Here is a 15,105-nt window from a genome sequence, read left to right on the forward strand (position 1 = left end):
GTGCTCTGCATTTAACCCATCCAAGTGCACACACACAGCAGTGAACACACACACACCGTAAACACAAACCAACAAAGTTGGGGGTTTGGTGCCTTGCTCAAGGGTCTCACCTCAGTCGTGGTATTGAAGGTGGAAGAGAGTGCTGGTATTCACTCCAAAATCAAAATGGCTTGATAATTGAGACTGTTTAGGTTTTTGGGGGGTTAACAAAAAAAAAGAGTGAATTTTTATCATTGTAGGGTGGTTGTGTCCACACACTGCTAAGACGCATTTATATGCAAATGAAGATATTTTGCATCCAATGTCTCCTTTAAAATTAAAACATTATAATCTTTATTCAAGTGATAAAGGATTTCGAAAGTCTGAGAGTTATCAGTGTTGAGCACATATTGTAAGTTTAACCCTGCCTGGTTTACATGTTTGAAAGTGATTAACAGTTGAAAATATTAGACATTTAGAAAAGTAATCAAATGTAATCAGTTACATTACTTTAATAAAGTAATTGAAAAGTTACACTACTTATTACATTTTAAGTAGGGTAACTTGTAATCTGTAACCTATTACATTTCCAAAGTAACCTTCCCAACACTGTAAATCATGTAATAAACAATATTAAGTAATATGACATAAGTAACATTATTATTATGGAATAAGTTAATTCGTTAAAATAGTGTTAGGCTAATATTTTAATATATAATAATGTTACTAAATTTATTTCACATAAAACAAATAACACTTTTCATTTTTATAGTTTATTCAAGTTTTAAAAATTCCACTTCTACAAACAAATTTATTACAGATTGTTCAACATCCCACTTTATACTAACAAAATGCATTTTGCATGTTTTCTGAAGGATAATAAAAAAATTAAAGATGGATTAGCCTATTGTGTAAGACCCATTATTAACATAAATCTGCATGTTTTGTACAAATATGTCAGTTGTCTTCTTTGGCATTTCTACATGAAAGCTCTTTTAAAAAATCACAGACTCTTGGTCTTTTGCTGGTTTTTGCGCTTGTGACGGACGACTGCAAGTGTAGTGAAAAAGTTTCCCGCAAACAGAACCAGAAAGCAGAAGCCACACATGGACACCTGCAAAAAAAAAAGAGGTCAAGAGGTTATTGCAACTTCAAGATCGCTGTCTTAATTTATTCATAATCTTTAGCTAAGTGAGTGGATTTAACTTATTATTTCATTATGATGTTGTGGAAAGGTCTACAAAGCAACACTGACCTGCCATTCTTTACTTTCAGGCATCTGTGCCATTCTGAAGAGAGAAATACTGTTCCATAGCTGCCAGAACTGAACCAAGATATACAGTAAATGATTTCTTTCATAAGGCAATGCATATGCTGTTCCATTTTCAAAGCTTTATTCTTTATATATGACAAAGTATGCTTTGAATTTATATATTCTATAAGATAGACAAACACTTACATGGCCCAGGAAGAGAAAGGGAAGAAGAAATGTCAGTCCCCGCCACATCCACGACTGAAAGCCCTCTGTGGAAACAAAAAGCTATTTGATAAAAAGCTTTACACTGTCAGATTTCCTTTATACTGTAAACCCAGAAATCCTTACCAACAGTCAAATCCAAGTTGTGTCTTTCTCCCAGTGCTTTTAGCCTGTAGAGACACCCACTTTGATAGTAGTACTGAAGATACTGCACAAAGCCTGTGAGAGAAGGCGATACGTTTGCCTTCAGAATCGCTCAATATTGCAGTGTTGGTATTTTTCCCACAACAGATGTTTTACAAGGTGGTGTCTCCATGAAGAGTTTGTAACTTACTTTGATACAAACAATAGGCCAGAAATTGGTTCCTGAAAGACTGGTATGTTTCACCATCTGGCCTACATATACAACAGAAGTGTTGTTTGAGGGCAATTCACTGATTCAAAACAAATGTATTGTTTTAATGCTGATCAGGGTTACTTTAGTATCACTGAGGTACTATTATACGTTGTTTTTTTTTCAGATTTTGAAATAGTTTTTATTTTTATATTTTCTGTTTTAATTTTAATTTTTATTTCAGTATTAGTTTTAGTTGTTTAGTGCGTCAAGATACTGTAAACTAAATGAAAATTGGAAATTGTAACTTTTTTATATGGTATTTTATTTCTAGTAATAAAAAAATGTTTTAAGGTTTTTTGTTTTAATAACTTGTTCTAATAACTTGTGCTGATACATTTAAAATCAACATAAAATGTGCCTATTTAAATTTAAACTGCACTCCTAAATAATTTACATGTTAACATTATTCCAAAGAAAACAACTGCAGTGCTATTTTATTATTATTTTTATACTATTATTTTATTAAATTGGGTAATTTTAGTTTAAGTTCATTATGTGCTTTTCTAAATTTGATAAGTTTTTTTTTTATATTTCTGTTTAGCTTTCATTTTAATTTTAATTTTAGTAATTTCAGTATTTCAACTTAAAAATATATTATTTATATATTTTTTTAATGTTATAATTATTTATTTTAGTTTGTTGTTATTTTTATCTAATATTTATATTTTATTGTATTTCAACTTTACAAATATTAGAAATATTACATTTTATTAAAATATTATTTTAAATAGTTTTAGTTTTGGATATAGTTCAGTTAAGAACAACAAAACTGATGTGTTGTCTTTCTAATATTTAATGTAAATTATTAGATGTAATAACTTGCTCTTGCGATATCTGTTTGTTTCCACCGGTGTCACTTTGGTTGAATGGGCTATTGGATAGTATGGGAACGCCACTTTACATGATCCAATTGATACACACCTTACAATTTACAATCCAGTTTCATTCAATAGTACACCACACTAAAAAAAATAGCATGTGAATGACAATTTAAGTAACTGGTCTGAAATAAATAGTTTGAAATGGCTCACCAGGTTAGCATGACTCCAGACAGAAAGGTGGAAATGTAGTGGTGGAAAACCCACCAGCCTTTAATCCTAAAAAAAAAAAATCAAAGGTTGTACAGATGGCACAAGCCAAAAAGAGAAGGGCCTTGAGACAGCTTATTAAACCCATTACTGATCAAACATTTCTTGTGTGACAGCAGCAATGTCACATCTTCAAACCTGAAAATCTCTTAGATAGTTTCATCTGACAGTTTCTGACCTGGATCCATTGCTGATGAGGATGCATTCACGAATCGTCAGTGTGCAATAGTACCAAACCAACAGGAAGTTAAGAAGGGCATCCACAACTCTACAGACACACAACAAAGACAGGCATGAAATGTGATGTGAGGGAAAGTGTGTCAGTCAGACCTGTGTGAACTCAGTCTTACCTGTAGCTGATGAAGAAGCGACAAGCGAAGGTCAGCAGGAACAAAGTTACAGTCACATACAGCTTGAACCGTTCATACTCATCCTTGTATTCAGCTCTACAATAAAAAGTTTACAGGTATAAGATGACCTATTCAAGACTGTATTCTACAACAGCTGAAAGAAATTAATGTATGTATTTATTTAAGGTTTAAATGTGAATTAGCTATTATTCTATTTTGTTGTAAATTCTTTGTTTAAATAAATTGAATTTCGTTTTTGAGTTATAAATGTATTTATTCTTAAATTGTAAACACAAAACCTATTTGCCAAATGTAAATGGTGCAAGAAAACTCTGAAAGCAAGCCTTAATGTCTTATGAAAAATAAATGTATCATGTATGCATAAAGTTAACATAAAGTTACAAATCTATTGATATTCAGTATTTAAGTACATTTGAAATATATTTAAAATATATCTTTTTTGGTGCTTACTTGGCCTCTTTGCTTGGAAGGTTGACATTCATACTCCCAAGGACAAGACTGAGATAAATCCTTGAAACGATAAGCAAAAATAACAAATAATATGTATCTGCAGCTTCTGAAAACAAAGCTTAGTTGAAACAACCTTTCATTTTAACAATCTTTCAGTACCCATTTTCCTTAGGAAGAAATGCTTCCATTTGAAAGATTAGGCTCGGCATATTTCGGATGTGATCTTTGGCCTCCTTAACCTCATTTTTCTCCTCTTCTGTCAGTCCTTTATTAAACCTATATGATTGGGAACAGAAATTGAATGGTAACAATCATATTCAATAAAGTTTCAGCATAACAAAAATGACAACAAAAAAAAAAAACTTTTTGTTTACTTAATCAAAGCCTTTAAATTCTCCTTTAAATTCTTTTTCTGTCGAGTGATGGAGGCAGCAAAGCTCTTTTGAAGTTTGGAGACTTCCTCTAACTTCTGCAGGTAAAGCCGATGGGTCTCCTGGACACAGAAATGCTTTATTTAGTGAAGGTCTATCGTTTTATGGACATTCAGAACAAATTCAGAAAATCATTTACCTGAAGCTGCTGCAGTTCTTTCTCCTGAAACTTCCATTCTTGAAGGGCTTTTGCAAGTGCTGTCGACATGTAGAACTTTATCAGTTACAGCTATTCTAACCAGGTTCTTCTTTCTTAGATTACAAGGCAAATTCAGTCAAAAACCAACTGTGATGGAAACACAGCAATGTCTTAAATGCTGATTTCTATGCTGTATTTAAAGAGAGCTTCGGTTTAGAAGCATCTCAATTGACAATCTTTGTCGTATATCTGATTTCTTGGCGATTGCAATATAGGCTTGAACTTTGTAGTGAACTTTGACAGACCAAATTGACTGACCTTTGACACTTGGTTCAGTTGCTTGCAATATATAGGAAGGGCTACATATTTAGTGAATATGTGTCAACATACTGAATTCTGATCTATGGAAGAAAAAAAAGTTGAATTGTGCTGATTACAGACATTATATTGCATATCTAAATAGGTTATTACTTTAGAGAACAGAGTCAGGTCATTCATGCTGAAGTCTCATGCCTTGGTTGCATAATCCAATAATCCCTCATAAATTCCACTGATGTAAAAGAACACTTGAACGGCTGAAAAAATTAGATCTTGAACTTTAGTCGATAGATAACACCTGTCACGTTACATCACACCAGCATTCAAGTGAAATATAGAGAATTTTGTTTTAACATCTTTAACTGAGTATCATTTCCATTTCACTGTCATTTAAATTCATTTGGTGTCCCATTACCACTGATGTAAAAGAACACTTTAACGGCTGAAAAAATTAGATCTTGAACTTTAGTCGATAGATAACACCTGTCACCTTACATCACACCAGCATTCAAGTGAAATATAGAGAATTTTGTTTTAACATCTTTAACTGAGTATCATTTCCATTTCACTGTCATTTAAATTCATTTGGTGTCCCATTAATTTATTTAGCTTTTAAAACATTAGAGACGTATGAGATACCTATTAGATGTCACATAAAATGTTAAATTATATCACAAAAACTAACATTAGTTTTTAAACATTTTTTATTACATTTACTGACAATTTTGATGTTTTCTATTTAATGCTAGAAAATTACAAAACCACACAAATAAGGGTATTTTATTTAGACATTGTAGACATTTGATGACAGACACACATACCAGCTTGGTTAGTTTATTCAACAACTGCGCGCTCTCCCTTCAACATGGGACTCGCTGACGTCACTTCCTCGGAAGTCCGTGACTTAAGCTGTGTCCCAATTCAAAGACCGCATCCTTCGGAGGACGGGTCCTTCGAAGGATGCGGCCAACACGGCCTTCGAAGGACGCTCCGAGTCTAGCCTTTGCAGAATTTCCTGATTGCGCCAACAGGTGTTCCCGATTAATGCTCCTGTCACGTGGCAACGGTGCGAGAAGAGAGATGCCATCCTGAGATTTGTTAATGAAACCTGAGCCTGAATTGTTAGTGAGCCTGAATTGTTAGTTTTTTACTGTATTTATTATACCTTATACTGGAGGAAATGTTGGTGATGGTTCACCCCCGGCACCGCCAGGTGGTGTATTTCAGGCTTAGCCAAGACCATGCAGGTAACTTAGGGATCCCAAGTTCAGAAAAGTAGGCCTATATATATAAAAGTGTTTGACACTTTTTTTTATTTGTCATTTTGTGTTTCAAGAATGAGGTCCAAGGTTAAGAAGCTATTAGTTATTTAAATGTAAAATGTTTTTTTCTCTATTTTGCAATAGTAAAAGACAGCTTCCCTTATTGATCACGTCTCAGGTAGATTGCATGTTTTCCTGCGCGGCTGGATGTTGGACTCGTGAAAAATAATCACGTTGTTTGTATTTGCCAAAACTGATTTACCGAAGTCAAAACAGAGACTGAATTAGCGTTATTGCGAGCGCCGCTTGCTGTGAAGCGGGAGCGACCAGCCGGCAGAGGATGTTAGGACAGTGGAAATATGCACTCAAACACTCTGGAGACCATCCCAGATGATATCCCACTGGCAGAGCCCGTACCAGGCTTTCTATTGTGGCAGCCCATCAAGACCCAGCAGCACCACCTCATTTGAATGAAAGTGTACATAATTTTTTTTCTCTCAATGTTATGTATTGTTAATTTAATTTTTGTTGTTTTTTCTGATGTTGAATTGAAGCAAATATCTGTCATTTAGAAATTATAAGTTGCTTTGCAAAAATAAGCAATGTTTATAATTATTTCTTGTCTTTTATTTACAAGTTTATTTCCTGATTGCGCCAACAGGTGTTCCCGATTAATGCTCCTGTCGCATGGCAACGGTGCGAGAAGAGAGATGCCATCCTGAGATTTGTTAATGAAACCTGAGCCTGAATTGTTAGTGAGCCTGAATTGTTAGTTTTTTACTGTATTTATTATACCTTATACTGGAGGAAATGTGTTTGACACTTTTTTTTATTTGTCATTTTGTGTTTCAAGAATGAGGTCCAAGGTTAAGAAGCTATTAGTTATTTAAATGTAAAATGTTTTTTTCTCTATTTTGCAATAGTAAAAGACAGCTTCCCTTATTGATCACGTCTCAGGTAGATTGCATGTTTTCCTGCGCGGCTGGATGTTGGACTCGTGAAAAATAATCACGTTGTTTGTATTTGCCAAAACTGATTTACCGAAGTCAAAACACAGACTGAATTAGCGTTATTGAGAGCGCCGCTTGCTGTGAAGCGGGAGCGACCAGCCGGCAGAGGATGTTAGGACAGTGGAAATATGCACTCAAACACTCTGGAGACCATCCCAGATGATATCCCACTGGCAGAGCCCGTACCAGGCTTTCTATTGTGGCAGCCCATCCAGATCCAGCAGCACCACCTCATCTGAATGAAAGTGTACATAATTTTTTTCTCTCAGTCTTATGTATTGTTCATTTAATTTTTGTTGTTTTTTCTGATGTTGAATTGAAGCAAATTTCTGTCATTTAGAAATTATAAGTTGCTTTGCAAAAATAAACAATGTTTATAATTATTTCTTGTCTTTTATTTACAAGTTTCAACTTATAATACAAAAATAAAACAAACAATGCACAGAAATTACTTCATTTACAAATAACTAATCAAATTACAAAAGTAATGTACAGAACAACTTTCATTTCTTTTTTTAAGTTTCCCAGCAGCCCCATTTTCTCCAGAACTGTCCTAAAACAAGACAAAAGGAAAGACTTATGAAAATTATTAAGACAGGACTGCAAAATATGACACAGCAGGACATGCATACAAAATACTCCAGAAATCATATTTCTGGATCATCAAGTTTGCTTAGAAAGTTTGCGGACATAACTTGCATGACAAGGCTAAAATAATAACAACAATGATAATAATAATAAAATAAAAATAAAAATACAAGTGAAAAAAAAATACAAGCTATTTCAGTACATTCAAACACAATACATTTATAGAACTAAGTGTATTTGTCGGCCGCCACAGAACCGTCACCCACTTTGTTTGAATAAAAACCCCGTCTTCACTGGCGCTATGAATTCTGGGATAGGGTAGGCTGCGAAGGATCCATCGGATGTATCCTTCATTTGCCGGAGAAACGGAGGACGCATTTGAAGTCGCGTTCGAATTGCGGCAGCCTTCGTCGCGCCGCGGTGACGCAATCGGCCTTCAAATGCAGCCTTCGTAGGACGCGGTGTTTGAATTGGGACAGTCTTCGTCGCGCTGCCGTGACGTAATCGGCCTTCAAATTGGTCCTTCGAAGGACGTAGCCTATGAATTGGGACACAGCTTTAAAGTCCGCGTGAACCGGAAGTTGCTGCCGACTTTATTTCAGTGTAGTGACGTATTTCCAGCTGAAACGGAATATTGAATAGAGGGCATGGTTTTATGTTTGCGCTCCTCCTCTCTGTCTCTCACTCATATCAAACTAACAGTTGGAGGGGTGTGTTTAAGGATATTCTGCCCAAGCCGTCAAACTGACGTCATCAGAAAAGGAATGCCATTCCAGAGCGGAAGTAAATGTTCAGATTTTGATTAAAGATTACCAAGACAAACAATTTTTTTCAGAGGATTAACTTGCACGGATTAATTGTTTACATCAAGACTAGCAATGTGCGCTAGTAAAGTAAATAAAGTAAATTTTGATTTCATGCGGACTTTAAAGAAACATTCCACACATTCCACATAACTATACAGACATGAAAAGATTAAACAACATTTTAAAAAATTCACCCAATAATAAAAATGGTCATCATTTACTCTCTCTCAAGATGAATGAGTTTCCTGTTGAACACAAAAGAAAAATGTTTGAAGATTGTTTGTAAGCAAACAGTTGACGGTAGCCATCAACTTCCATAGTATTTTTTTCCATATTTGCATAATACTTTTCTTCCATTCATAAGTCAATGGCTACCATCAACTGTTTGCTTACAAACAATCTTCAAAATATCTTCTTTTGAGTTCAACAGAATAAAGAACCAGGTTTGGAACAACTTGAGTGTCAGTAGGCCTAGATAATGCCAGAATTTTCATTTTTGGGTGAACTATCCCTTTAATTTTCTTTCACTGGCCCTTTGTTGTAAAGGAAACTATGGAAGCCCGTTTCCGCCACTGAATAAAAAATAAAAAAGGTTATTGCGACTTTTTATCTCTCAGTGGCGGAAACGGGCTTCCATAGGGAAACAGTTTGTTTAAAGCGGAATGGATCTGACACGAAGAACTTTTATTTGTCCATGAGCATCCTCTTGCGTTTACTCGCGTCATCAGACGCTTGTAGTGCGCATGCGCGTTCCTGCTACTGTAGTATTATTACTGACTCGACTGCGCAGGGGGGGGTGGCCTGTCAAGAAACACTGGACTGCAAGCCCATGGGTGGGTTAACAGAGAAATGCATGACGGTGCAAATAAAGAAGGATCTAATGTGACTGACACTACATGCTCTGCCTTCAAGCTTCACTCGGCTTTCTTCTGATCGCTGTTCAAGCGCGGAAGCTGGCCAGCGGTGCTGGATGATAACCGGCCGGTGCGTTGACTTCTGCAGAGACTGTCGCGTTTCACGTCACTTTTCAATGAATTGTAGTTATATAAGTGGCTTTACAGGACTGACTTGCTTGTCCGACTGATAAACGTAAAAATGAGCGCCGCTGTTTATGTTTTATCTACGGTTACCGGATATGTGCTCACGTCGGCGTTACTGCTCAAGTGGCCGTCTCTTCTGCATCGGCGAAAGAAAGAAGCCTTCCGTAGCAGACACATCTCACACCGCGGCGGTGAGTGACAAGTTACTGACAAACGCTGCTTTATCAAGTCTACAGCTGTCCGAGGCTTTTCATCGTTTATCCAATCACTCGTTTTCCTTGTATTCCAATAAGACCTAGTGAGCTGTGATGTACAAAATGCTCACTTGGTAGGAAGCTCACTAGGTTTTGAGACACAGTCAGTGAATGAATCTTACAGGGTTACATTCATAACATTGTTGACTGTAGCCTTATAGTCATGCACTTAGAACATTTTTGTCTTGTCTATGTAATGGAAAGCCTGTTTTTATCTTTAAGTCATATCTCATAGTACCTTCATGTTGGGCCAGTGTTGGCAGAGTTCATAATTGACTGTATTGACTACACACTGGAGTGTGGACTGTGAACCCTGGAATACTACAGAAACTACATGCAGTCTGAACATAAACACCACTTGGAAGTTATTTAGTTGATTAACAAAAGCAAATACCAAGCACTGCTATTATTGTTTTTCTTCATCTCCAGGAGCTGGTGAGAACTTGGAGAACACAATGGCAGCCTTCAGGCAGTGAGTTTCTCAGTTGGCGGCGATTAATTGCTTGAATTTGCACTGATGAGTATGACTGTACTAAAACCTAACATGCTTAGTTAACTTTGTATACTTAATCTTGAAGAATTCAGAAGCATCTGAAGTGTTTCTTCATCATTCATCCAAGTGGCATTATGAGTTGATGACAAAATTGTGTTTTTACGAGGATCAGGGCTGTCCAAAAAGCATCGTAAGCCTAAGTTGATCGTAGAACACTTGGTTTCAATGGGTCTACGATGTACTTAAGCTTACGATGCTTTTGGGAAACGCAGCCCTGGATGAAAAGCTTCATGTTCATGATTTATGAACAGATGCTTCCTTAACCCATCTGTTGTACATTTTCTTCTTCCTCAGTGCTGTTCAATTGGGCACTGACTTGTTGGAGCTGGACTGTCATTTGACCAAGGATGAGCAGGTGGTGGTGTTGCACGATTCCAACCTGAAGCGGTCGACTGGAATTAATGCATACATTTCAGATGTGGCTTATGCTGTGAGTAGAGAAACTTCAAACATCCTCTCGCAGTCCAAATGTTTCAAGGCTTGACTAATTTGTAGTAGGCCTTAAACTCTTAATGTCAGCATGTAAATATATGCTGTATTCTGAAAGTGTTTGTGTGTTTGTCTTCTTAGGATCTTCCACCTTACCTTTGTAAGCTTGGGGTGTCTTTCAAACGAGGTGAGTGTTCAGTCCAAGTAATGCTCAACAAATCTGAAGGTATAATTAAGCAGATTCCCAATGTGTCTGTAGTGTTGCTAATATGCTACAGTGAAGTAGAAAACTGAGACCACCTTAAAAATCTGGGATTGAAAATCTAAACTGAAAAAAATGGCTTCGCTTAGAAATAGCTAGTAAATTTGATGAATAATTACAAAGAAATAACAAATTGAATTAATCATTAAATTTGAAGTAAAAAGACTGAAATAGTATTTTCTTGTAAAATGTACTCCAATAATTTTTATTTAAAATTCGTTTAAATTAAAAAAAAATTTTAAATCATTTTATAGTGTATTTGAATCCTGGAAACAAAGTAGTAGTATTAAAATAAATACAGTAAATAAATAAATAAATTATATGTAAATGTCATAATGCAAAATGAATAAGAAAACAATTTTTCTGATCCATTTCTTTGTCACAAATCAAATGAAAGTAAATTTGTAACGTTGATCATGTGAACTCCTTTGTACAGATGGCCCCATTATAGCACTTCTATTATGAAATTCATTTTTTTTCTACTTTTCGGTTCATATTTTCACTCAAATTTCAGTTCATCTTTTTACTCAATTGAAATCCAAAACAGATGCACAGATGCACACGTTTCAGATATGTTTTGTATACATTTAATGGTAACTAAGACATGCATGTCCAACTATTACATTATTCCTGATTTGTTTCAGAGTGCTACTGTGAAGGAGGAGATGACAAACGCATCCCTCTGCTGAGAGACGTGTTTGAAGCTTTTCCAAACACCCCTATAAACATCGACATCAAGGTCAACAATGACACTCTCATCAAGAAGGTGTGTGGGCCCCTGCTGTCCCACTCATATTTCATTTCCTCGAATCCTCTGTCTGTGCAGCTGCTTGTCACCACTAAAATTAATCAGGTTGGTGAGACGAGTTCACCATAAGCAAAATAGTGTTTTACTTTTTTTCTGTCAGGTGTCCGAGCTGATTGTGCGATACAACAGGGAGCATCTGACCGTCTGGGGAAACTCCAGCAACGAAGTCATTAAGAAATGTTACAAAGAGGTAATACACTGGTTATTAGTAAACAACATAACTGAACAATAAAGTATGCAAAATGTCAATATCTGACGTATTTCTATTTGTTTTGTAGAACCCACAAATCCCAATCTTGTTCAGTTTGCCCAGAGTGCTGCTGTTACTCGGTCTTTTCTACACAGGCCTCCTGCCCTTCGTCCCGCTTAAGGAACAATTCCTGGAGATTCCCATGCCTTCAATCATTTCCAAGTGAGGAAGATATGCATTTTAGTCATGCATACACTATATTTCCAAAAGTATTGGGACACCCCTTTCTAATGAACAGGTTTGACTACTTTATTAATTTCCATGAGTACAAACCTTAAAGGGTTAGTTCATCCAAAAATTAAAATTAGGCTGTGTTTTACTCACCCCCGATGCATCCTAGGTGTATACGACTTTCTTCTTTCAGACGAATCCAGTCGGAGTTATATTAAAAATTGTCTTTGATCTTTCAAGCTCTATCGTTGCACTCAGCGGGTGTTGCAGTGCTTCGGTTCAAAAGACGTGAAATAAAAAGCACCCTTCCATAAAAAAACGTGTCTCACACGGCTCCGGGGGGTGAACAAAGGCCTCCTGTAGCGAATCGATGCGTTTTTGTAAGAAAAATATCCATATTCAAAACGTAATAAAGCAGACTGGGGAGCAGTTGGGGGTTTGGTGCCTTGCTCAAGGGTCTCACCTCAGTCGTGGTATTGAAGGTGGAGAGAGCGCTGGTTATTCACTACCTCCACCCACAATCCCTGCTGGACCTGAGACTCGAACCCACGACCTTTGGGTTACAAGTCCGACTCTATCCATTAGGCCATGACTGCCCTAAAGGTTGCTATAAAATTAGAAGTACATAATTCCCTAGGATATCATTATATGCTTTAACATTAAGATTTGTACTCATGGATATTACTAAAGTAGTCAAACCTGTTCATTAGAAGGGGGTGTCCCAATACTTTTGGCAATATAGTGTACATGCTCCTATAGTTCCTTTTCTAGTATTTAAAAAAAATCTTTAGATTTGGTCCTTCGTACATTCAGGCTCAGCAGACATTGTATGCTCACAAAACGAGTGCTTTGCTAGACATTTTTTGTTGGAAATCTGAGAAGTGATAAAGATTTGGTTTCTCGTAGACTCAAAGATCCTGAGCGTCAGACACAGAGTCAGCGTTTCATAACATGGCTGGCAGACACGTAAGTTTATGTGCACTCTGGCCTCAATAAACCTTTTACCTAAATATTTACTTAACACGTTTTATATGTTTCTTATTGGAAAGTACAGGTGCATCTCAATAAATTAGAATGTCATGGAAAAATTCATTTATTTCAGTAATTCAACTCAAATTGTGAAACTCGTGTATTAAATAAATTCAATGTACATTTTGAAGGCTCAGGAAACCTTTGCAGGTCTTTTGAGTTGATTAGCTGATTGGCATGTCACCATATTCTAATTTGTTGAGATAGTGAATTGGTGGGTTTTTGTTAAATGTGAGCCAAAATCATCACAATTAAAAGAACCAAAGACTTAAACTACTTAAGTCTGTGTGCATTGAATTTATTTAATACACGAGTTTCACAATTTGAGTTGAATTACTGAAATGAACTTTTCCACGACATTCTAATTTATTGAGATGCACCTGTAGTTAACTGCCTTCTTTAGAGTTTTTGCACATTCTGGTCTTAGTGATGAAAATAATTACAAGCATAAAGAAAAGCTTAAACTTAGCCATGTTACTCTAATACTTGCTAGAGTCGTAAATATGCTAGAATTTCGATATGAATGTATTTTCAGGCTCCTCATGAGAAAAGCATTATTCGATCATTTGACGAGCAGAGGAATACAGGTGAGTGCTAATCTCCAAATGAGATTTAGGTCATACACCACTTGTTCTTTACGCTTAAAGCATTGCTTTGAGTGCTGTGATGTGCATGAGCAGATGGCAGGAGCTTTGAATGGAATTTCGCTCTTGACTGGAACGTCATCATGGGACTTTTCCACTGGTCTTTGTTTTTTCCTTTCCAACCGCAGGTGTATGTCTGGGTGTTGAACGACGAGGAAGACTTTAAACGTGCCTTTGACCTTGGGGCTACAGGGATTATGACAGACTATCCCACCAAGCTAAAAGAGTTCATGGAGAAAAACAACTACACTCTTAAATAAGACTTGTCAGCCAAAGTAAACAATCAATTTGCTTTTCCACTGATCTTTGGCTTCTAAATGGGCCTTTTAATTACCCAACATTCTTTGATGTTTATGTCTATGAGTGTAGAAGTGGCAGCTATCAGTTCTGCATACATCTGCGATCAGCGTCGGAGCCATTTTAAACCAAACAGGTTGTCATGAAATACTTCTGTTGCTTTAAGTTCATAGCAATACATGTTATCCATAAAAAGCAGGAGGATTCATAAGAGGCTGAGGTTATGATGTTGGGATGGTGTCATGATCATCATGACATTTCTGTGAAGTTTTCTCTACAGGCACTTTCATTGTTATTACAATGTGAGGATGTAAATCCCACAGGTACTTGCTGTGCATCAGTTTCTGCAATAACACTGAACTCACTAAAGAGTCAATTGTCTAAATTTCGAGACCGAAACTACTGAAGTTTTTCCAGGGCACTAAAAATAAATACTAGTTTCAGGGGTGTACTATGGGATTGTTGAGAGACCAATAATCAGAAGGCATTATATATTATTGTTTACTCTGTTTGATTTGACGTGTATATTTTGTTTTTGTAAATTTGTTTCTTTTGACAATAAGAGATTGTCACTTTTGAGATAAGTTGTGGCTGAAAAGATGCCTCACTATTGCTTGAAGTGTTAAGTGTGGTTTAATATATATGACCACCAGTCAGAAGTTTTGACACACCAACTCAGTCTTCATTGTTACTATGTCAACATTACAATGTATAATATTAAAGAAAGTATGGTAATTATGTACCATTTAAAAAATTTTATACATGTGAAAACTCATTTGAGTTGCTTCAAAACTTGTTTCTGCTTTCATTTAATATATACTCCAACTCATGATAATAATAATACAATAAATAACAGGTAAAATTAGTAAACAATTTCATGCATAGGGAAACTTAATATTTGTCTTTAAAAGCATCTTCATGTATTCAAGCAATAGCCTTTAGGACAGAAGGTTTTGTTATCATGAAAAACAATGTCAGTCAAGTTTGTCCAAGCTTGACTGGTTGTGTATATTATACACAGATGAAAGAAGTTGTGTTTGGAGTGTAACAAG

General features: G+C 36.1%; 2 protein-coding genes across 2 annotated transcripts; one reads left to right on the forward strand and one right to left on the reverse strand.

Moving 5' to 3' along the window:
- Window positions 1-982: 982 nt before the first annotated feature.
- On the reverse strand, window positions 983-4,401 carry tmem120ab (transmembrane protein 120Ab). Its single transcript, XM_016465607.1, has 12 exons — window positions 4,333-4,401; window positions 4,137-4,255; window positions 3,922-4,038; window positions 3,763-3,822; window positions 3,292-3,387; window positions 3,120-3,209; window positions 2,885-2,950; window positions 1,791-1,852; window positions 1,583-1,675; window positions 1,439-1,503; window positions 1,235-1,303; window positions 983-1,093 (listed from the first exon to the last, which is right to left on the reverse strand). Exons 1-12 carry the CDS (start codon window positions 4,399-4,401, stop codon window positions 983-985), a joined length of 1,017 nt encoding a protein of 338 aa, XP_016321093.1.
- A 4,718-nt stretch (window positions 4,402-9,119) lies between these two features.
- Window positions 9,120-14,904, forward strand: LOC107672421 (glycerophosphodiester phosphodiesterase domain-containing protein 1-like). Its single transcript, XM_016465608.1, has 10 exons — window positions 9,120-9,547; window positions 10,040-10,082; window positions 10,458-10,593; window positions 10,734-10,779; window positions 11,499-11,620; window positions 11,763-11,852; window positions 11,941-12,074; window positions 12,990-13,049; window positions 13,648-13,699; window positions 13,885-14,904. The coding sequence occupies exons 1-10, from the start codon at window positions 9,412-9,414 to the stop codon at window positions 14,014-14,016; spliced, it is 951 nt and encodes a 316-aa protein (XP_016321094.1). The 5' UTR covers window positions 9,120-9,411; the 3' UTR covers window positions 14,017-14,904.
- The last annotated feature ends 201 nt before the right edge of the window (window positions 14,905-15,105 follow it).

Source organism: Sinocyclocheilus anshuiensis, unplaced genomic scaffold, assembly GCF_001515605.1.
Source record: "Sinocyclocheilus anshuiensis isolate Anshui unplaced genomic scaffold, SAMN03320099.WGS_v1.1 scaffold144, whole genome shotgun sequence".
In the NCBI taxonomy this organism is placed as follows: domain Eukaryota; kingdom Metazoa; phylum Chordata; class Actinopteri; order Cypriniformes; family Cyprinidae; genus Sinocyclocheilus; species Sinocyclocheilus anshuiensis.